The sequence below is a fragment of the Hoplias malabaricus genome, chromosome 4 (assembly GCF_029633855.1).
Source record: "Hoplias malabaricus isolate fHopMal1 chromosome 4, fHopMal1.hap1, whole genome shotgun sequence".
Lineage (NCBI taxonomy): Eukaryota > Metazoa > Chordata > Actinopteri > Characiformes > Erythrinidae > Hoplias > Hoplias malabaricus.
Window position 1 is genome coordinate 41,333,424 of NC_089803.1, and position 24,500 is coordinate 41,357,923.

The 24,500-nt window shown below is 37.8% G+C and overlaps 1 protein-coding gene across 2 annotated transcripts; it reads right to left on the reverse strand.

The window, feature by feature from the left end:
* Positions 1-1,092: 1,092 nt before the first annotated feature.
* On the reverse strand, positions 1,093-21,970 carry cntn1b (contactin 1b). Of its 2 annotated transcripts, none has more exons than XM_066667934.1 (26): positions 21,911-21,970; positions 21,464-21,559; positions 19,376-19,426; positions 18,039-18,117; positions 17,865-17,906; positions 17,401-17,527; positions 13,982-14,163; positions 13,726-13,821; positions 13,069-13,275; positions 12,821-12,920; positions 11,450-11,631; positions 10,729-10,853; positions 10,522-10,639; positions 10,114-10,264; positions 9,561-9,688; positions 9,147-9,319; positions 8,493-8,616; positions 8,202-8,369; positions 7,743-7,892; positions 6,645-6,715; positions 6,290-6,521; positions 5,977-6,089; positions 5,542-5,731; positions 4,672-4,787; positions 4,307-4,463; positions 1,093-3,962 (listed from the first exon to the last, which is right to left on the reverse strand). In XM_066667934.1, the coding sequence occupies exons 4-26, from the start codon at positions 18,106-18,108 to the stop codon at positions 3,880-3,882; spliced, it is 3,105 nt and encodes a 1,034-aa protein (XP_066524031.1). In that variant the 5' UTR covers positions 18,109-18,117; positions 19,376-19,426; positions 21,464-21,559; positions 21,911-21,970; the 3' UTR covers positions 1,093-3,879. The 2 variants fall into 2 exon arrangements, with proteins under 2 accessions (XP_066524031.1, XP_066524032.1); XM_066667935.1 differs by lacking the exon at positions 21,911-21,970 and adding an exon at positions 21,639-21,747.
* Positions 21,971-24,500: the final 2,530 nt, after the last annotated feature.

The window sequence follows — 24,500 nt, forward strand, 5'->3', positions numbered from 1 at the left end:
ACGCACACACACACATGCAGATGCACAAACCATACTTGTACTCACTGCAACAGCTAAGGCAGGTGGTACTTCGTTGTCTTTGCATGCCTTCAGGGTCTTTGCATGTTTTCAGGGTTTTTATTGGTAAATATTGAAAATGCAATGTATGGACACAGTTTGAGAACACCTGACAATCCAACATTTCCTCTTAATGTAAGGTTTTTAAAATATGTTTTTTTTGGTCCCCCTTTGATACTATAGCTATTCGTCCTCTTCTGGGAAGGTTTTGCTTTAGAGATTGGAACTTTTAAATGCTGCAACTAGAGAGCTACTAAAGAAAGAAAAGGAAAGAAGAAACCCTTCAAATTCAGACCTTGTTTGTGCCTCTGAGCTTTTCAGATATCTGGAATTACCAGGAATGAACACAACTCACCAAAAAAATTAAATAAATTAAATAAATAAATGTGGCAGTGAAGTGCTTTATAGACTATCTGGAGGAAAATGACATTCAGGGACATCTGCTAAGTATTGAAAAGGCTGAGTTGAATCTTATATTGAGACTATTTTCGAGCAATTGCAAGGTACAAATCACTGAACTGATCACTCAGACTAAAGCAGCGCTACATCTGGAGATGTGGGCGGAAAGTGGAAGACTCACTCCATACCAAATCATCCCATCTGCCACCTCCTGTGACACACAGTGAGATTCTCCTACCCACATGTTGTAGACAGAGTATAATTATTCAGAGTATTGTTCACCCAGTAAGTGTGATAATGTGCAGATATATTGTTTGCAGAGTGTGAAATTACTCTACTGGTAACATGATGATATTCCAGTTTAATCTGGTGATAAATCATATCTGCTTGGAAACTGTATTATCGTCTGATATTCTGCCTAAGGAACTTAAGTAATGAAATTAAATTTAAATGGGATGTAAATGAAATCTGGGGAAGGTCAGTACAGCTGTTACCAAACAGGAGTGAAGTGCTGCTATCTGCTGGTAGCACATCAGTAATGCAAGCCACAGTGAAAAGACAAAAGACAAGTAGAAAGAGTGGAAAACTTGTTATTTTTCTCTAAAGCTGAAGCAAATGTGTTTATAGTTAAATCATAACAAGCAAAAGGCCTACCTGTAATTTATTTTTTGACAAAAGTAACCTAATAATATAGCTAAAGCATTTACACGGAGACACTTTTAAAAAAACAAACCAGGGGAAAAAAATAGATGTACAGCTATTAATAACAGTGACAGAAAACTCAGAAGGTCTTTGATTCATCGCTGAAACAGTGAGCTGATGTGAAGGAATGAGGTCCAAGTTTGTAAATCAAGGTAAAATTGGCTGCAGTAACATCAAAGTCATGTTTTGGTTCTAATAACAAAATTTAATGGACACAGAGCTTTGTACAGATTTTGTTGCACATCCATACATCACATTAGCTGTGAGTCATGTATGTGTAGTGTGAAAAATGGCACTTCAAAAACAAGTGCCACATGTAAGCAAATGGAAAGCAGATGTGATGTAGGGTGGTGACTGGTGTACTCCGTATGCTTATGTCGCAGTATATGCAGATAATATTAATGCATTCCTGTTCACACACAATAAATATGACTAGAGCAAAAGACTAAATTGGACAGTTTTCACTCTCTGTAATTATTCCATTCAAAATCATAAAAACAACCATTAATCTGGCAATATAAACAGCTAGAGCAGGATTTAAAGCCCCTGGGAGAACTTACATTTTTGTATAATACTAAACTTGGGTGTTATGTGAAGTGTTCAACAAAGTTCAAATAGAAATCACAAAGCAGAAATATTACAAAAAACACTCCTCAAAATCGCCCAATAGCTCTCATCTCAGTGTGGGTGTAGTCTTAAAATTCCAATGAAAGCTTGTGACAGACAGCCCTCTATCACTGGCCAACAAAACATTGTTATGTTACCATAGCAGTGAACACATCCTTGAGAGGGAGTAGCTGTGTTTTTTAGTTTTTACTTTGAATTGCAGTTGGGACTCCCACAGATCTTTAGGGTTAACTGATGTTTTGATCTCTGTAATTGTTTTACCAGCTAATTTATAGACACACAACATAATGGCACATGCAGGGAGGATTGGAACAAGCACCAGGTTTACTCAGTATGAAGCAGGGAATTTGTGCTGGGTTTACTCTGCGTAAGGTTCGGTTTGACTGGGCTCCAGTGTGAGATTGCTCAGATTGAAATCTGAAAAAAAACTCTAGAGAACCTCCAGAGTATCTGGTCCAGAGATGTCCCGGAGTGACACACACATTTCACTCATACCCATGGTAGGAGATTTTTTGTGTCAGACGTACTCTTGCAGAGGGAACTGTGCTGCATGCTTTAGGCAAACTAAAACATGCTGTGTTTAGCATGCTCAGCAAATAATCCTGAACATTAGCAGCTCTGTTCTCATATGCAGTGACTCTGACATTATACCTAGCCTTTGGGGGATAGCAGGATAAAGTCCACATCCGCATGAAGTCTGGGACAAATGTTCACACATACAGCTCCTCAAGGTAAACTCTGGAACATTTCTGGGTTACTGTGCATGTGTGAAAGGGGCTCAAGAGAGGGCGGAGTCCTGTTAGCCTTGTGAATTAGTTAGGGTAAAGGGTACAAAAAGTTTCCCAATTTAGGACCACTGATTCCTCATCAGAAGGAGAGCAATACTGGTGTAATACAGCAGACATTTATTATACTATGGGAAGACATGGGAAGAAATTGTTTGTATATTTTCATGTGAATCTAAAGGTGACATTCACGATTGTAATTAAAAAAAAAAAAAAAAAAAAAAACTTTTTCTAAAATTCAGATGATTCCTCACCTTTTGCTGCTCTCCAGTCTGTTTGGGTGCTGGAAAGGTCTGTGTTTACGGTGTCAGTAAATAGACAAATAAATAAATGAATAAAACTGTCACAGTCCCGTATGCTACTTTTCTCTCTCTGAACTGATATGAGGATACTGCTCCATTCCTGTTCCATAGGTAGCTAATATTGACAAATATTCTCCAAATTCGAGAGACGGCTAATTGCATTACTGAAACTGCTAGAAAACTAAACAACTCAAAATAAAAAATAAGTTTCTATGGTAATTCAGACAGTGAATAAAAACAAGTTAAACCTCCATGTACAAACAACAATCATTTTTTTCTCCTCAAACATGCTGTTCGACATTAAAAGACACAGAGCTTCTGAATGTAAACACACCAGAGAGAACTGCATTTCCCCACAATCGTATGCGTTCCTTTTAAATAGGAAGAAACCTCAGACTTAGGTTCCCAGCAGCTTTAAAGCGGCTTTAAATAGTTTATATTTCAAGCAGAAATTTCATATTTCACTATAGATACGTCTGGTACCAACAAAAGAAAGAAACTGAATATAAATTAGTGAAAATATCAAACAAACAAATAAACTTCACACAAAATACTATTGTTAGAAATGTCAGACTTAAACCAACAGTTTAATAAATGTTATTTATTAAGTGTACAAATAAGATTTAATTTTTTTTGTGTGTGTACCATATAACTGTAATTCAAATTTCAAACATTCTCCTGCTGTTTTTTCAATCTATGTTAAGTTTTAAAAATTACATATTTCATTTTATTCAACGAAAAAATATTTTTAATTGCAATTATATGTTACAAAAAAAAACTCTTTAAAACTTATTTGTACACCTAATATTTTCATGTTGATAATATCTTTATTTTCCTGTGCTTGTATGTGGGCAAATAGAAAAGAAAATTCCTTGAGGACATTTTATAAGGCAAATCAAGAAGGTCAACTAACCAACAGACTGCACCTTTAGAGACATTGACAGTTAGGGTAGTGGTGGTTGCTTTTTCTACAGTCCATTTGACTCCAGTCAGTAAAGGGGCTCTCCCTATAGGCCCAGGTTCATCCAGGACAGCACCAGTAGCAGCAGAGAGACAGCACTGAGAGACTGAGAGACCAGTGCAGCTCGACCTGTACAGTAACACCACACAACAAACAGTGAGTGCATTCTACTGCAGTCAGGTCAGTGGAAAAGTCTATCCCTAACCTAAAACGTTAGATTATGCCATGGCTTCTGTCTATAAAGAATATCAATTATGATACATGAATTTTTTATCCGTTTATGACTCTGCATAAATCATTTACTTGATATTTTGACTAAACACACTGTTCTAAAACATGTTGAAAATATTACAGCTCAGAGGAGAAAATTATTTTTCATGTGCATGGATATGCCTGAAGAATTAAAATGTGAAACAAGGAGGAAGGCATTTTAAAAATACAAAAACTAAAGGAAAATATCAGTCCAGTCTCACCTTGCACTCGTATCTGAGAAATTGGGCCATCTCCTCCTTCACAGCGAGCCCGAATCTCAATCACATAGTCGCCTGTCTCAGGCATGGGGAAGTCTATGTAGTGCCTGCCAGTGGTGTACAGTTTCCCATAGCGCTCTCCTTCCTTTCTATACAAGATCTACACACAACAAAGATAGACAATCTTAACTCCAAATATTGAAAAATAATGTGCAAACATCATATTGATACTTATTTAATAACCCTTTAACAACTACACAGTAATTAGCCATCCTTATACAAGAAGTTAATAGGTGTAAATTTTAGAAAAGCTTAAGTTCAAGTTTGCAGGTAACTACCTTCTTGTCTCTGATCCACAAAATACTCACCTTGTAACCTTCTACATAAGACTCATTCCAGTAGTTATAGATGTGATCCCAATAGATATAGAGCCATTTCCTTGTAAAGCTAACATATTTGTATACTCTCAGGCGACGACTTGGAGCTGCAAATTTTAAATGAACAAAGCACTCAGTTAGGTCCGTAGAAAAGGCATAGCACACCGTCCAAATGTGAGACTTGAGTGACAACACATTTACAACACATATAATCCACCTTCAGAGCTACACGTAACTTACAGGACTCATTTGTCTTCATTGACAATTTATTGGTTCTGTATCCCAGTCATTATTGACAAGTTTCTGACCAGATATTATTTGATTAGTGGATCATTCCCATTTTGAGTAGTGGATCATTCCCAATTCTTACTTAAATATGAGAAATACACACTGGTTTACATGTCCAAGTGTTTTGTATATGCCATAAGACTTATCATTAGTGAAATAAGCAGTAAATGCCATGGCTGAGCATTACTGCATTGTAAGCATAGTCAACCAATGAAAGGACAATTTTGAAAACATGGATTCAAGCAGCCAGGGTTTCTTGAATCACAAACATTATGAACCAATCCCATCATACCCCTTGTGGGGTAGGGGTTTTCAGATAGACTAAAACTGCAGATGAGTGGCTTAGGGGTTTGTAGAGGTAGAGGCAGGGACTATTTGCTTATTCATGAATCCATGCACACAGTTAAATTTAAGCCACATTAAGATATTAGGGGATTTGTTCCTGAAAATAATTACTAAACACACAATTCTGATAAACGTAGATGAGTTTTCATGGGCTTAATCGATGAGAGGGACTTTTTGAGTATTATATCTAGTGTTCTGTATAAATGTCACAAATAGTGTTGGTCTTACGTGGTCTTCTGGTGAACATCTCGCAGTGCTCACTAGGTGGTCCTAATCCAGCTCCATTGTAGGCCCGTACCTCAATTAAGTAGTGAGAGTCAGGCCGCATGTTCTCCAGACGGGTCTGGTTAAAAGAACTGTGCACCAGAACACGAGAAGCAGCTGCTTCATTGTCATCATATTTCCTCCAGTAACGGATCTGGACAGGTGGGAGATTTAGCTATTAGGGAAAATGCTTAAGGTATTGCCAGTCTAGGAATCTGAAAGATGAAAACTAAAATTACAGATTGTATCCATTGTTATGCATTTACGTAATGTAAGAAAGAGATGTCACGTTACTAAGACTCTAGTTTAGATATTTTCAGAGGTCAGATCTATGACCTCTATAGAAAGTGGGAACAAGCCAGCGGTGACCTGGAATAAAAGGTTTACTAAAGGACTTGCCTGGTAGCCATCCACCCAGTGTGGAGGAACCTGGTAGACTGGCATCCACCACACTAGAGCCTCAGTGGCGGTGACTTGTCGGGCATAAACATCCAGAGGTGCCTCGGTGGGTGCTGTGCGAGGAGACCATAGGTGTCAGACCTGGAGAGTATTATATGGTGCAAGACTAACACAATCCAACTGAAAATATGTATGGAAATTTATTTAAACTGATCTGAATTGAAGTTTGTAAACAGATTAGATTTTGTAAAATTTTACTATGCCTCCTCTTAATCATAGGGATCCCTTATCAGGATTAGAAATGTCCCCTCACCAATTGAAGATGAGAACACTACTTTAGTCAGACTGTATGGCCCCTCTCCTTTGTTGTTGTAGGCTTTCACTTTGACTTCAATCTCAGTGTCTGGGTTGATGGTGATCTTAAATGTAAAGCGCCTGGCCTCTGGATCTGCTACTGTCGACCACTTCCACTCAGAGTCCTCATGGGGCTTAAATGCCACCACATAGCCAATCTTCTTTCCAAAGAAGTACTGGGGCTTCAAAGGCTACAAAGAAATACAAACATGTTGAAAACACTGAGGCTGTGCCATTATGAAAGTACTGGGATGCATGTTTTGTCATATGCAGTTTACTAAAAAAAAGAAAAAAAAAGAAAAAAAAAAACCTACAGTCCAGGTGACAATAAGCTCTCCAGTCACACTCATATAGCCATCAACATCAGTGGGAGACATGGTAGGAACTGAAATCATACAAAAAAAAAAAAAAAAAAAGATTTAGATTACTGTGTGAAAGTGACCTTCAGTACTCAGTACAAACACATTATTTTATGGTCCTTACTTAAGAATTTTCAGTAGTTACAAATACATATCTTGCATATACAGAAAACCACAGTCAGGTATCTATGGTTGCTGGAATAAGCACTTGTAAAACTCCCAAGAACTGTGGAGATATATTTACAATATATTTAATCTATGCAAATCTGCCCATAAACTCTGTTTGTACCACTTTATACTGTTATCCTTATATTTGGTTAATTTTTCCATAATTTAAATGTGTATTGTTATAAAAGCACTATATTATATATATATATATATATATATATATATATATATATATATATATATATATATATATATATAATATATAATTATATATAATTGAATTGCATATAAAATTGAAAGTTAAAAAAAATCTAAGAAAATTACACCTGGTAAGTAGGACCTCTGCATCACACAAGCACAGCTGCCAGCGCAGGCATCTGTCTGTTTACAAAGCATATTTGGGCAGCAGGAAATCTCCTCCACCTTGTTGAATTGTCCAGTGGAGCTGAGGTAGCAGCAGTTTGATAAAACATACTGGTTGGTACCACGTCTTAAAGGAAGCATGTGCTTGCCCCTTACATACAATTTTGGTGGTATTTTCTGTGATTAGTAGAGTCCTAGTCACAAGCACAGACACACTGCACGCACGTAGACACAGTGTCTGATACCTTCATCTGTATATCTGCAAATATGCACTTCCATGTATCGTTTTTTACTACATTTTCAGAGCTGTCTCCTTCTAAACATGCCAAAATAGCAGACTATGACTGGTCCATTTGTATGTCAGTCACATTTTATGGTTCCTGCAATAGTAGGTGGTTCTTGGTCACGTTATGTGGTGAAAGGTATCAGACTTCCTAGGGGAAGCTAGTAAAGTCCCAACTAACACATGTTTCAATGTCTAATGCTTGTGGAGAAATCTGAGAGATAAAAAAGTGCACTCACTGGCATCCCAGGTTTTTATTTTAATGGATGGCAGGCTGCTCACTCCTGCTCCCAACTCATTGATGGCATAGACGCGAAATTCATACTCCATCCAAGGATACAGATCAATTACTTCTGCTGTCTCAGTTTTCCCATCCAAGAAAACAGGAGCTAAACAATATATTATATAAGTATTATATGCCAGCAACAAAGCAATACAGTGAGCTGCAGGTGTTTCACATATTACTTCGTGTTATAACATTCTGGAGTACAAAACACTGCTTCTGGAAGGGTAATGCTTAGCAGAGTTTGCTGATGTCTCAGCACTAACACAACTCATCTTAGGAAAGTAGTTATTAAACTGTGCTCGTAAACCAGACTTAAACACCCCTGCTAATGTCACAGAATAAACCAAACTTCAAAGCTTTATTAAAGAAGTACAAACATGCTTTGTCAAAGTGTACACTCTAATAGACTCACAGGTAACTGCAGTTTTCCAGTCTTCTGGGTCAATGGCGTAAAAGTCTCTGGACTGTATAACATGTTGAGTGAGGGGGCTCCCGTGGTCTGAGCCCAGACTCCAAACAAGTTTTACTGAAGTATCTTTGATTTCCTCCACACGCACCCCACCTGGAGGGCCAGGAAGACCTGATACCAAGAGAAAACAAAATACAATTAAATATGTTTACATTCTAAACGGGTAAGTCTCAATTTACAATACTCAATAAATTAAGGTATTAACTAAAATAAAGCAAGGTCACTGAATCTAACCTTTGACAACAACATTAGCAATTGCTGTGGCATTGTCAACAATGGTCTGAGCTGTACAGATGTACTCCCCTGCATGCTCGATCTGAGCGTTTTTAATCAGCAGGTCTCCACTGTTCTCTCTGCCCTGTACACCAATAAACAAATATCTAAATTAATGTCAATATCAGAAAGCTACCGCCTCAAAAGTTGGCACAGTATAGAGTATAATATAATAACAGTATAAACGCAAATTTAAAAACCGTGACTGATAAACTATCTTTGACCTTCATTACACTAAAAATAATATGACTTTTAATTATATATAATTATTTAATGTTTTAGCCCATTTCTTATGTGGTACAGAGCACACTGCATCCATTTGTTCTAGAAAAAAGAAACAACTTAAACATTGATTGTCCATCCCAGTTAATGACAGAGGAAATATTTAACATAAAGCTTCCTTTTGGTACATAAGATTTTAACTGGCATTTGTCAGAGGTTTGCCAAAGTAATCTTTAGTTCAAGTGATTGTATCAACTACAAATGAATGACAGTGCTGTCTGAGAGATTGGATATCATTTGTTTTCATGGAAAAAATAAATGATAAAATAAGACTATATTATAACAAACAAATCAAATATCCTATTTCTAGGAAGCAGTGTAAAGCAGCATTACCATCATCTGCTCATAGTGTTCAAAGTCAGTGACTAAGTTGATAATGTATGAATCCCTTGTCCAGATGAAGGTGATGTCTAGGCTTGGGTCATATGAAGCAGAACACTGAAGGACAGCCATCTCACCCACCATTACTTCTACGTCTGATGGCGCTATAGTGATCTTAGTAGCCTCTGAGAAATAAACATACAGATGAAAAGTTAAAATAAGGAGATATCATGTTTATACATGTGAAGTTGGCTGCAAGGCTTTAGGTACTAAGTCAAAATGAATCACATGCACTAGAAACAAGAAATAAAGACTGCATAATATGTCAAAATCAAAAAGGATTATTAGACAAAAAGTTGTGTTAAATGCCTACATGCCTTAATCTAAGGTTGTGCTGATGACAGCTTTTGAGGAACAATTACTAACCGGTGATGGTGAGGGAGCCAGTGCTGTTGGCCTTGCCGCGATCATTCTCGGCATAACAGGTATATGAGCCCTCATCACTCATCGTCACATTTACAATTTCAAGACTCCCATCAGCCCAGATAGACATACTATAACATACATTTGACAGGAGAGGGACAGGATTAAAGACAACTGACATGTATTTTATGTGTTTTTTTTTTAACAATAATATATTATTCATTCATTCATTTATTATCTGTAACCGCTTATCCAGTTCAGGGTCGCGGGGAATCATTGGGCGCAAAGCGGGAATACACCCTGGAGGGGGCGCCAGTCCTTCACAGGGCCAATAATATATTATGTATTTGGAAAAAATTTTTATGATCAAGATATTAAATCAAGCTATATACATTATAATATATTTCATATTGTAGATTAACACATAAAAACAGCATTTATGGTGAACAGGTCATAACTTAGCAACAAAGAGGAATAAACTCATAAAATAGTACAGTAATGGTCACTTAAAGGCAATGGTGTTTAAAGGGGAACAGTTTTTATGAATGTAACATACCGAGATGAGTTGGAGAGTAGTTCAGAGCCTCGTTTCCAGATAAATCTGGGCTTCGGAGCTGCTCTTGGTTTACACTCAATAACCACACGGCCATTTTGAGCACCCAGAAGTTTTTTCTTCACTGGGTTGTATATGAAAGTAGGTGCACAAGCTATAATAAAAAGCACAAATAATGAAAGACATAAACATTAATTAAACCCATATAAAAAACAGAATTCTCCAGTAAACTACTGGATTTCCTAAATCAAGCATATTACTGGGAGGTATACATCAAACTTTGACATAAACAGGACAATGTAGACAACCAGTCACTACTGAACTGCTGTCATCTTGCAGGAAATAATTTACAGCATAATTAATGGAAAAGAACATGCCAAGATTTGGCAGCAGTAGTGTACAACTACTTACAGACCACCCGTAGCTCTGCATTGGCATAGATGACACCCCAGGTGTTCTCAGCAACACACTGATACATGCCTGAATCTTCAAATGTGAGACTAGAGAACTTCAGCTCCCCTTTACCATACTAAATAAGAGAAATAATTCAACATTAAACTTTGTGACTGATACTTTAATGGTTAAGTGGTTGTACAACAGAATGAATGAGAAGCTTACAGAATAACCATCCTTCATCCAGCGTATCCATGGTAATGGCTTTCCCACAGCAGTGCATGACAGAGTAAGCTCTGTACCAACATCCTTCTCAGTGTCATTAATATGCTCCGCCCATTCTGGAGCACCTGGTCAAAAAGATGGTATTAAGACAACAACATTCATATGTTATATAATGAGACCTATGGAAACATAATATGCCAAAACTCATTAAATGCAATATAAATTACCTACAGGCTACTCACAAGTAAGCTAAAGTCTTTATCGTCACTACCAGTTTTATTCCACAGGCATCTAGAGTTATTACTCTCTTTGTGCTACTTTCAATTCTCAAATGCATTAACTTCACAGCTTAACATTTCCTTGTCAAGTCGTTTAATCCTATCCTTCCAATTTTTTCTGTTTGCCTAGAATACATAACAAACCTCTAAATCTAAAGAATGCCTTTACTAAAAACAGTGTATTTACACAAGTAACTTCGTATCAAATTCAAATTCGCAACAAGAACACGTGATCTTATTAATGTAAAGCACTGAACCATGCCCCCTAAGCCGCTCATTTTGTTAAACTGGAGTAAATGAATGAGTGAAGTAGAATAGAAGGAAAAAAAATGTAAAATTCTACTATTACTTTTTACAACCAGTAATAAGAATGAGAAGCTTAAGAAATTCAGTCTATGACTAACAATCTTACATTCATAAAGTAAGTGAAATATAAAGGTTACCCTCCACATAGAGCCACTGGCGGTACCAGTCCATGCCTTTGACGTTGAGGGCTTCACACTCGTAGCTGCCCTCATCCTCATACTGCACATTGATGAGGTGTAGAAGTGCCCCGTTCATGCTCACCTCGTAGTTGGGTGGAAGGTCGGCATCCAGTTTCCTCCAGCGAATGTGGGGAAGAGGACTAAAAATCACAGAAACACAAACAGGATTAAGAGAAAACTGACTAAACTCCTAGTGCTGTCTAATCTTCAGCTAATTAGACATTTGTACTACTCTTATGGAAATCTATGCCTATAGCAATTTATTTAGAATTTAGCCTCCAATACAAAGATATTGTCTCAGTGCTCACTTTGTCTGAAAACTGTTTTAACTTCGGTACCACTCCAAAACGCCAGAGGTCGGAATGTAATTTCAATACTCCCATTTCTGCCATCTACAGACCAGAATGGATATTGCGCTTATATTTCCCTATTATTGCCTGGAAAATCTTCTGAGTATATTTTTGTATATTTATGTCAAGATAATTAATTGGAGAAAAAAACTCAAGTAATTGAACTGATCTTTCCCTTTCCCTGTGTCCCTTTAGGGCTCCCATACGGTGATAATGAAAAAAGGACTTGTGAACATTTAGTCTCTTTATGCATTTTCAACTCTCTTTTATTTGCCAGTGGATGATAATAGACTCAGTTGACAGGGCTCTAGACTAACTTTTTGCTCTGGTTGCACTGGTGCGCCTAATTTTCATCGCATCACATTTAACACAGCAGTTTTACAAGTTCTTTGACAAGAGGTCCTGGAGAGCAGCTGCGCAGTGCACGCCACCTCTAAACATATTCCCAAGGCTGTGTTCGTAGACTATTATTTATTAACAGTCCAATCTCGAGAAAAACAGTCTTCTGATGACACACAAACTCTCCCTAACTTGAGACGAGGGGACCTTCATTAAGGTCCCTTCACTAGGCTTCTCACCTTGGTTTTGAAACATATACACATACAAGAATATCTGAACCACTGCCAATCAGAGGGGTTCCGCCCTTCACTATATGGACCATGATATGGGCCTAATGTGTCGTTGAACTACAGGGAGACTGAGAAATTAGGATGCATTAGCCACCAAACTGCACCCTAGAGCCCTGGTTGACATTGTTTTTTGCAACATAAACAGGTGACAGTGAGTTTGTAAAATATGGTCAGCCAACCTAATTCTGTTCAACAGTAAACAATAAATCTGACCTAAATTAAACATATAGGGATGGCTTCCCAGACAAGGATTAAGCCTAGTCCTGTACTACACAATGTGATTCTCCACTGAAAGCAAGATAATAGTCCAGGACTAAAATCAGTGCATACTTTTTCTGTTGATAACTTACTTTCCCAGAGCAAAGCACTCCAGCGTCACATTCTGTGCCACCAGAGCATACGTCTTAGGGAATCTGACTCTGATGTCTGCAGGATATCGCTTCACTTCCTCTAAAAGGCATAAAGTTAAAAGGTTAAACAAGGTTTAAGTTTGAATTAGATAACATCCCTAACATTTTGTGTAGTGTGGCGTCATGAAAGGGTCTGTAAAAAGTATTACATTTACATAATGTATAATTTGTGGCCTTATTGTACTCACTTTCTATCTGGGGCACCAGTGGGATGGGGGTGCTGAAGACACTCTTGCCAATGATGGGGCTGGAAACAAAGCAAGAGTAGTTGCCAACATCAGAAGCCTCTACCTTAGCAATGTAGAGGTTCCCAGTGGTCTGAGACACAAAGCGTCTCTGGTCAGGAATAATAAAATTGGGGAAGTCATTGTATATCCAACGGTACATCACCTCAGCTGAGAAAGAGACAAGAAGAAATAAAGGAAGGAAAAACATTAGAATTAATCACTACCTATGGATTCTATGTAGAATTTCTCTATTTGACTTTATTACAAAATAGATTATGTCACAAAATAAAAGATACATTTGGGGTGTTAGATATACAGGAATGAGACCTAGGTCAGCTATATACATCCAATTATTAGGAAAAAATCATGACCTATTTATTTATTTACCCAAATTTTATCCCTAATTAGTAACTGTTAATTCAACTAAGTAGCTAGTTTATACTCAACCAATCATACATTCTACCAAGCTGTTAACCTGAGACAGGCAAATACATCAATGCTACATTGCTACAATCCATAGCAATAGGGCAGGCAAGTTTACTTTATCAAATGCTTTAAAAAAAGCAGTGATGAAAAAAAAAATTTGGTTTTACAGAGTCCTAAAATGACAGTACTTACCTGGATAGCGAGAGGGCGGGGCACATAGTAGGACAGCCCCCTGTCCTTCTTTGACATAAACAGCTTCTCTTTCATCTGTAGGAAACTGGTTCAGAACTGAAAAAAAAGATAAACCCCAAAATTGCATAATTAAAAGAATTAAGATGAAACTGCAACATTGATTATCGGGATCTAATGTCTAATCTCTTACATGAAATGTGTGGGTATTGGCTAAAACTAGTCCACAGTAAGTACATTTCAAACATCTCCCACTTACATCCAAACCTAACAATAGCTTCTTTGCTGACAGTAGTGCCATAAACGTTCTTGGCCACACACACATATTTCCCCGCATGCTTGCTCTTATCTGGGTTGGTGATGACCAGGTTTCCACCCACTAAACTGTAGTGTTCATCTGGCTGTTCCATCAGTTTAATCTCCCAGTTGTTATGCCACCATCTGCAAATACAATGTTGCTTTAAACATAACATATTCATTACATTTCAAAAGTTTATAATCACTAATTATATTAAAAAACAAATACAGGAATTAGACTGAAATTCTAAAAAGGTATTTTGGTTTTTTGGGAACACAAATACATGCTTAAATGATTACAAATAAACTTTAAATACCTACTGTCACACCTTGGCCCCGCCCTGTTTGTTGTTCCCACCATGTGCTTACTTAGCACATGGCTATATTTGTTTTTATTTCTGTCTCCACCCTAGTCCTGCCCTAGCTCCGCCCCCTCGTTATCTATTCCAGGTGTCCCTTGTCAGTGTCATCTATTTAGGCTCCTTTGTGTTACTTCCTGTTTGTTGGACATTTGGTTTGTTCTCTCCTATTTCCAATTTTGTTTGTCTTGTCTGTTTCTCCATTTGTTTTGCTCCCTCCAATCTGTCTGTTCCTTGATTTTGTCTCCATTTGGTTTGCTCTCTCCTTGTTTAGCTCTCTCTAGTCTGTCTGTCTCATCTGTTCCATGATTTCCTTCTCTTCCCTTTGTCTGTCAGTCATGTTTAGCTCTGTGTTCTAGTTTAGTCTGTTTACCTCTGTCTCCAAGTTTCCTCTGTTTAGGTCTGTGTTCATGTTTTGTCTATTTGGCTTTGTGTCCAAGTTTAATCTGTTTAGCTCTCCATGTCCAGGTTTAGTTTGTTTAATTGTGTTCAAGTCTAGTCTGTTAGCTCCTTTTTGTCTAGGTCTCAGTTTAGCTTCCTGTGTATTGTCGCCTTGTCCATATCTGTTTTGTTATCTCTTGTTGTTCAAATAAAGTTTGTGTTATAGCGTTTGCGTCTGCCTCCATCAGTCCGCCCCCAGTCCTTACACCTCAGAGGCAATTGCTCTAAGACTGCAAGTGAAGCTCAGCTTCCCCTAAAATGTCAAAAAATAAGTGATCAAATATATACTGTTGTGTGTACATGTCATTGAATAAATATGCACTACAACGCGATTAACTTTTGTTCAGAATCAGCTTCTTATCACTGGTAAAGACGCGGCTTTCCTCTCAACCATTCCCGCAGCTTAACAGTGCTTTAAACGCTGAGTGTCCACAGAGTTCAATAGCGAGGCAGCGAAACAAGATGAGTCATTGGATAAATGCTGGGCTTTGTCCCGCCCATCGGATGCTCGGGATCTATGGAGCAGTGGGCTGATCTGTCTGAGGCTGAATCCCTTTTTGATTGACAGCGAAATGAGCAAATCAGCTATCCTTTGGTGTAAAGATCCATGGGAGCATTACATTTTCATTCTGTTCTGAGTTGAACTGGAGACTTTCTTAATCCTCTTTGCGGCATTTTCTTTGTTAAAAACGACTAATGACAAATCGAGCTTCTATTTCTGGTGGGGTTCTTTTGTAGCTGCTTGTGTTTGGAGACTGATTTCTATTGCAGTTTCTGTCCAGCGGGTGCTGCTGAGCCCCTCCACCGTCACAAAGCGGACACACTTCACATGGGCCAAGGCCGTTTAAGCAGCCTATCTCTGCTGGCCATTGAGAGGACATTAGTCAAGTCCCTGGAAAAGACGCCTTGTTGGTACGACAGGGTCATAGATCATTTTCTTAAAAAGGAACGGAGGGTAGAATTTACGTATAAATAAACCGACACATTTTATGATGTAGGCCGAAATTGAGCTTCCCCTCCTTGAAAGACCAGCATCCGCCACTGTTACACCTATATACAAAGATATCAATTTCAAATTTAATCTCAACATTATTGACTATTATTTTACAAACAAGTGTTTTGGAATTTTATTTTTGAAAATTTCATTTATAAATCTATATAATAATTCTCAGTGTTTTACAACTTTACAGTTTAAAAATGATCTACAGCACTGTTTATCATTCTGGACATAGTAAACAACTCTAGAGCTTCCTATACAGCTTCCTGCCAGAAATAATGTACAGGTACAATTATGTCCATCAGTTTAAAAACAATTAACATTTTCCTCAAAGATGCAGCAGCATTGTGAAGATCTAGTTGTATATCTTAAATAAATGTTTACAAGGTTTAAAAGTGCATGTTATACCATTTCAAAACCGGTTTTAAAATAGAAAAATAATATTAAAAAACTAGAGTCAGTCAGGGTATATGGATTCAATGTAACAGTAATGAATGTAAAACAAAATTAATAAATAATACCACTGCAAAACCGAAGCTCCCTGATTTTAGAAACTTAAAACTATTTACACTAAACCTGTGATTTAAAAAGGTCCCACTGCACTGACAGCTTAGTGCCTTTTTTGAAAGTATATTAATAATCTGAATTTTAAAAATATAAAATAATTATTAAGAAATATGCAGATATTTTTGCAGGCTACTGTTGCAAGAGCACATTGATATGTGTATGTGCCTCCATCCCCAATGAGCGCCTAAGCCCTGTGTAGTGTACAATGTATGTACGTAAATAATGGCTTCTACAACAAAGCACTACACAATATGTTCAACTCAAAACCATTTATATTCTATAATTTGCACAGCTCCTTTCTAACATTCAGTACATTATGTTGGTGCAGAAGTCGTAATTTCATAACCCATGCAGAGTACTATGCAGACAGCACAAAGCCATTTGAGACAGCCTGCATGGCTGTTGAATAATTCTAAGATGGCATTAGGCTGTTTTGGGTGGGATTTGGATAAACCATTTATATTAGATGTGTTGCTCTATTTAAGTGTTGTTGTTTTTTTGTTTTTTTTGCTAGTACGGACCACGCTTGTAGAGGCTGAAACGGGGAGGTGGCTTATGAATGCATATGAAGCCGGACACCCCCCGGTTGGATAAGTGAATATGAGAAAAGGGTGGAAATGGGGTGGAGGAGGGAGCAAGTTCAAAACAGGAGGCTTGGTGGCTTGATAATGACTAAACACGGCACCGAATATGGGGATCAACAGGAATGACCCAGCGCGGAGTAGCGAGTTGATGTAGTAGAGCAGTATGAGTCGAGATCAATCTCCTGAACGGAAATGACGTAAATTTGCGAGGTATACATAGGGCTGAGAGGAGGAGTTTGGGCATGGTCCTACTCCCAAAATTATGTTATTACATAACTTCACTTATTGCAAACAGCTTAAAATTTGTAAAATGTATCATACTTAATGAGCAATGCTAATGCTAGTGTATGCTAAACCCTATGCTGAACCCTAAGGACACATGGCACTATGGAACAAAATCACAAAAACAATTTGTGTCAGATAAAGTGGTTACTTGATGGTGGCTGGTGGGTTGGCTCGAACTCTGCAGTTCATAGAGATTTTGGCTTCAGGTGAATCCTCTGCATACACCGTGTCTAGGGGCTCCTCCTCAAAGATGGGCCCAAAACCTGTGGCTTCCTCTGAGACAGAAAATAACTGAATTATTTTTAAGACTTCATGTAGGAACTAAATATACTATAATATTTTTTTTCACTTTTTATTTATTTTAGGTTTTCTTGAAAATATATATAAACATAAAACAATAAGTAATTAAGTAAAATGACAAAAAATAATACCAGTAACAATAATAACAAAAATAAAAAGAAACAAAATCAATCAATAAATAAACAATAAACAACATTTAAAACAAACATACACAAAGTCTAGTTTAACTAAATATATTTTAATTACCACTTCTATAAAAAATGAAGATAAAAGTAGCAGACATTCTACTGTGCAGAAATTGATGTGACTTACTGTCAAAAATTCTGGGCTCCAAGAACCTGGGCTTGATTGCATCTGCAAGAGAAATATACACAGGAATGTTTTCTGTCAATGCAATTTTTAATTAGGCGTTGCCTGTGCCCTGATTTAAAGATCAATATGTGAAAGGTATCTATAAACACATCAAACACAAACACAGTTACCCACCAGCTGATAAGAGCAAAAAGGAGAGGACGGACAGGACTACCAATGGAACCACCATGATGCCCCAAGCCATAATTCAGTCCTGAGAATAAGACACCAAGATCCTATAAATATAATTCATCCTACTCATTAATGCCAAGCTGCATAAATCTGCTCTGAAATCTCATTAATTTGATAGCTGTCACCTTAAACCTATTTATATTTAGATGATGGACCGGGACATCTGACTGCAGATTATTACCCTATATCCACCTATAAAGAGTGCACACTGCCATTTTTTCTTTAACATGGTATTTAAGTAGTAAATACTGTGTTGTGTATTTATTGTAATGGGGTTTGCTTTTCATGGACAGACACAGCAGCTAAAAGATGTGTGCTTTTCAAACATACACAGCGGGAGGCTGAGCTGCACTGTGATGGAAACATGAATCATTTACCATGGCCTGACACAGCAGAATATATGCTACACACAGTCTGGCTACTCAAATGTAATCCTAAAATCCTATTCACGTTGGAATTTATGTCAATGACAGGCATATCAATATGGCAATGGTACAGTTATTACACCAGTAATCTTTATGAGACCTTAATATAGGATTAATATCAACGGTAACAAAATACTAGCACTTTAAATTATGGCTGAATGATTATGAAAAATATCTAATTGTAATTAGTTAGACCAATATTTCCATTGCAACTGTATTGATTACTTTTATAAATAAAACTCCAGACTTTCATCACATCCTTTTTTCCCCTTGGAAAATGCTGAATGTAATTTGTGTTACTGTACTGGTAGTTTATGAGCCATACAGTAATATATTCAACATCCCCCCAGTGTTAAGCTTTTTAGACATAATGTGGAATTTATTTACATTTTAAATTGCAATTTTATTATGAAAACAATTAATTGCTTAGCCCAACCACAAAGCAATTTCTGATGTGCTAAATGCTTAAATGAAGTTTGTGGTGTGAAATTATGCCCAGCAGTAAAACTGTGAAAATACTAATTGCAAAATTTGTATCACCAGCAGTTTAAGTATTTAAAAAAAAAGTATAGCTATTGTTACAGCTTTAACGAGTTACAGACTAAATGCTATTCATTTATGCTCTCTGTGTTTTTTTGTTTTCGACAAACAACACTCCTTTGCCACAACAAAAGATTTTTGGAGTGGAATGGTACACATCAGGAGTTACAGACACTTACTGATTAGACAGTGTTTTGGACACCCACGTTTGTTCCCTTTTACTGCAATAACAGCATCTACTCTTTTTCACCTGATGTTGTGACATTCCTGTGAGGCTTGGATAGCATTTAGCCATGAGACATTTAGTGTACTCACACACTGATGTTGGATTATTTGTTCTGGATCACTCCAACTTATCCCAAAATACTGAATGAAAAGAAGAAATATGTTGATAGATTATATATTCCAGGCATAAAAAATAAGAGTATTAATAGGACACATCTTTGCTGCAGTAACAGCTTCTGCTCTTCTGGGAAGTGCATAATACTAGAATTTCGAACTACTGTTGTGAGGAGTTGGAACATTTGTCGAGGTACTGATGTAAGATGATTAGTTCTAGATCATAAATTCCATTCCCAATTCATCCCAAAGGTTTTGGATGGATCCATCACCTTATTATACACTGATCCACATATAGACTAGTCCTCTAGCTGACGCCTGGCATTGAACGTGGTAACTTTAGGCTCAGTAGCTCCAGAACATCCCAGTTCTTTTCAGGCTTTTCCCTAGAGACTAGGTATAAAAGCTGTGTGTGTGTGCAGATGGACTAATAAGAAGGGGTGTATGCATATTTCTGGACATTCTTTACTTTTGAATATGGTATTGGTATCATAAAGAGGAAAAAATAGCATTGATACAAACCCAGTAAATGCTGATCTTTCTAATGCAGCACAGACAAAAGCACATTCGCATGCAGTGCACTATAACACAGCAGAGGCACTTTAAGAATCCCTGAGTGTGAACACATGACTCTGCAGAAATACATGCATGAGACAGAATGATAGAGAGTGCATTAGCGAATGAATCTCAAGTGCAATACACAAATAATTTTTTTTTTATTGTAACAGAATAGAAACACACCTTGTCTATCTTTAACCCTGCCTCTAATGCTCTGCCCCATACTGCATCTAGCTTCTTCAGCATTTTTACACAGACTTTAAAGGACACACACTGCTACTTCCTGACTATGAAAGGGGGAGGGGGGCTTCCAGATGCTGCCCATGCTGTCGCCCTGTCGATAGGATATCATCTTCCTATTGTGCCTGGATGATCTCTCTGTCCAATCATTCGTCCACATCAGTGTGTTTATCTCCCTCGTGCTGTAGTGCCGTGGTCAGTTTATCCCAGAGCACGTTCTGCTGTAATCTTGTCCCGGTCTGTTGCTGCTGTCTCCTCTTTGACCAACATGCACAGATTTAGGTCACTGTTTGCTTTAAGCTGACTATGGGTGGGGGGAAACAAATTGCATTCTCAGATAAGCTTTCAGGTCAGCCCTGAACACCTACTGTACATAAATGCCTTTTTATCATCAGACTACAGCTCATAATAGCAGATGGCAAGCTCTGCAGACAGATAAACAGTGTCGATTATGGAAAGGCAGTCACTGTAAAATGGTCTCAAAAGCTAAAATCAAGTGCTAAAATACATTGTGTCCAATACTATCCAGAAGATCTTTCTACCTTGTGAATTCAGACATATCAGACATATCATTACACTGTATTCCTGCCTTGTGCCCAATGATTCCAGGTAGGCTCTGGACCCACCGCGACCCTGAACTGGATAAGCACTAACAGGTAATGAATGAATGAATGATTGAATTAATGTAATCATGTATACTGGACAAATGTTTCCAAACCCTCAATTTAATGAAACAATCTTTTAAGGGGCACCCATTCAAGGCGTTCAGTGATACCTATACATTTTTGTAATCTCCAAAGAAAAGCTTTGATTCAGAATGATTCACACTCTAGAGCAGCTACACATGAGCCAACATTGACACTGTATAATGCCAAGCATCAGCCAGATAGGTGTAAATCCCCCAGTATTGGGTTGTGGGCTTTTGCTCAATCTGATATCTCTGGGATGACTTGGGAATGGATTTTATGACACAATATCAGTACCTCACTAACTGTATAATGTTCAAACAAATGAGATAAAATCCCTACAGCAACGTTCCAAAATCTACTATAAAACACTTCCCAAAAGAGGTAAAACTGCAGAAAATGGGAGGCAATGTCGTATCAACACCTTAAATTTTAACTATATATGGGTGTTTTATGAACATACAATTGTTTGTATATTGTTATGTAAAATAGTTCCTGTATAGTTTATCTCATATGTTAAGTATATCATGTTGCATCTGCCATTTCAAGGGCAGCAAATATGCTGCAATGGCAGCCCCACCTTTTTGGATGCAAGTCTGTCCCAAACTACTGCGTCACTGCCTCCATCTCCCCACTCTCCAGCAGTCTGCAGCACTCCCTCAGACTGTCCGCTCCGCTGAGAGGAAAATAAATAGATTTCAAACATAAATAGAGTATTTACCCGCTCACCGCCACCTCATAGGAATACAACATACTTCCCCAAACTACCGGCAGCTCCTGTTAAAAATGCTGATTCACAGAGCCCGACATCACCCTGACAGAAACTCGACGGTTACCACACACACCCGAACACACACACACTCACACACACACACACACACGGTCGAACAGAGGCGCGCTGCATTGCGGTACTCCCTCTCTCTCTTTTTCAAGACACAGGTCACTTTCAGGCGCTTTTTTTAAAACCGCACATGCTTTTTGAAAAGAAACAAACTGTACACACACGGTGCTGACAAAATTAACGTACCTGCAACGAGGGAGTTTATAACCGTCTCTCTCTCTTTCTTTCACCTACTCGGGCCGCCACTCTCCGCTAAAGAGACAGTCCGATGCTATTGGTGTAGAGAGTCTGTGCTCGGACTTCCATTGGTGGAGAGAGGAGAGTGAAACCCAGCTCGGGCTCCTATTGGACAGAGAGGGTGTAATGAGAAGTGAAGTGCCCGGTGATGCATTACTCAGCTTTAACCGTACGAAGCTTAAAAAAGTTTCAACGATTGGTTTTACGGAGCCCCAAGGGCGTTAAAGCAGTAGAAGGGTTTAGAGACTTAAAAAGTTATATTTAATCTTATAAAATGCTCTTTCAAATATATAAATATTTAATAAGTTTGATAATGCATTTCCTAAATATATTACATTGGTTGTATATATACTATATATAAATGTTGTGTGTGTGTGTGTATATATATATATATATGTATATATTCTACTTTTTATGATTTTGCAGAGATCATAGGGTGAATTTTAAATTGTTCACTCTGCAAGTCATGAAATGATGACGTTGCTGGCCTCACATTCTAAATGTGTTCATATTTATTTTAAAAATCTGTAAAATTATTTGGAAGCCTTTCTTTGTATAAATAAATAACATTACAATGGTTCTTTGCATTTTACAGTAAGTTGCAAAATTACAGTAAGGGATGTTTGATCATCTTATGGGTTGTCACGGTGATGCAACATGTAGTGTCACTGTCACACAGCTCCAGGGACCTGGGGTTGTGGGTTCGAGACCCGCTCTGTGAGAAGTTTGGTGTGTTCTCCTTGTGTCCGCGTGGGTTTCCTCTGGGTGCTTTGTTTTTCCTCTGGATTCTGGGTATGCTCCAGACCCAACACAACTTTTAACTGAGCATGTAGTTTTCAGAGAATGAATGAATCATCTTACGTTTGCATCCGCAAAACTTTGTTGTTTTTATTTGTGCCTCTGACAATTACATATACTTTCCTTCGTCATGGGAACATTTGAACATATGAACTGAACACACAAACACACACACATTCACACACACACTTACTTTAATGGAGACATAACCTAACCTTAATCATAAACATACAACCTTGTCTCCTTGAAATGTTGTGAATTATGTTACAGGGACATGACTTTTCTCCTCGTAAGGAATAAAAGCCCCCGCACTGTGAGTGTGTAAACAAGTTTTGGTCCACACAATATGATGTATTCCTGGTTTACAAAAATACAGACACACAAACACACACACACATGCACAGATAAATCAGTGAGGATCCAGAGGATTGAGGATTAAACATCTGCAGTAGCAGGGGCAATGGGGTGGGGTTGTACACAACACACTGTTTTTATTCATTCAGCTCATCTCTGGCTTACATCACATCTAATAACATCTAGTAATTATGTGGATCAAGGTAGAATTTCATAAAATTTTTATATATCCATTGTTTCAGGGCTGATCAGAAACAGACCTGTATGCTGTGCCCTATGAAAATTATGATATAACGGCAGCTGCGAGGATTTAATGATTTAATAATCAGAATAAATACTAATCCTTATAAATCGCTGTCAAATGGATAAAAAGGCTGAGTGATGGCTGGTCAGCCAAACAGTACCATAGGTAAAAAAAAAAACAAGTGTGTGTCTGTGTGTGTGTGAGGTTCAAATTTTGATTATATTTATATTTCTGAAAGGGAAATCACCCCGAAAAACGTTTACAAAATCACTACTCAACATTTTTCGGGAGGCAGCGAAGCCTTTGAGGCAGGAGGAATGTAATTGGTTACCAGTCAACAGGCGGGGATGAAATTAATTTCAAATAATTTCAAGTGCTTTTCAAATACTGCACCATATAGCAGTAAAGCTCTGCCTAGTCCCCTGTTTGCCTGCTCTGAGTGACTGAAATGTCTTTGGAAGAATAAATGTCCAATATAACTTTTTTTTTTTCATAATTAGCTGGAAGGGCTGCAAAAATCTCAGTATTTTTTTTGTGAGGATAATGTAACGGGCTCTGAAAAAGTTGCAGAATGTTCTAATGCTCTGCTGCCTCTGAGCCAGATTCTGTAGAAGCACTTTCCTGCACATTTGAGACACGACTGATGCCTCAGAAGAAGCTATACGATAATGCTGTGCTTCCTCTGAGGCAGAGGTTAAGACAAAGTTAAATAGCACACGATTGCTGCCTCCAGAATTGTATGTCATTCTGGAGCTTTTTCAGAGGCAGCAATTATAAATCAAGTGTGCAACATGTACTTCTTTCAAATCTAAATCATAGACAGCAGAATTTGATTGGATAGCATTATGCAGCTTCCTCTGTAGCAACAATCATAACACAAATGTGCAGGAAAGTAATTCTTCAGAATCTGACTCAGAGGCAGCAGAGCATTCAGCAGCTTCCTCGGAGGCAGTTACATTATCATTTTTCAGAGACACTTTCTGTCCGTCAGAGCAGGCAAACACCAGGGTCTAGGCAGATGTTTTACGGCACAACATTTGAAAATCGCTCAATCCATTTAAATTAATCACATTCCTCTCCATCTGTTGGCTGGTAACCAATTACATTCTTTATGCCTCAAAAGCAGCATTGCCTCCAGGACCA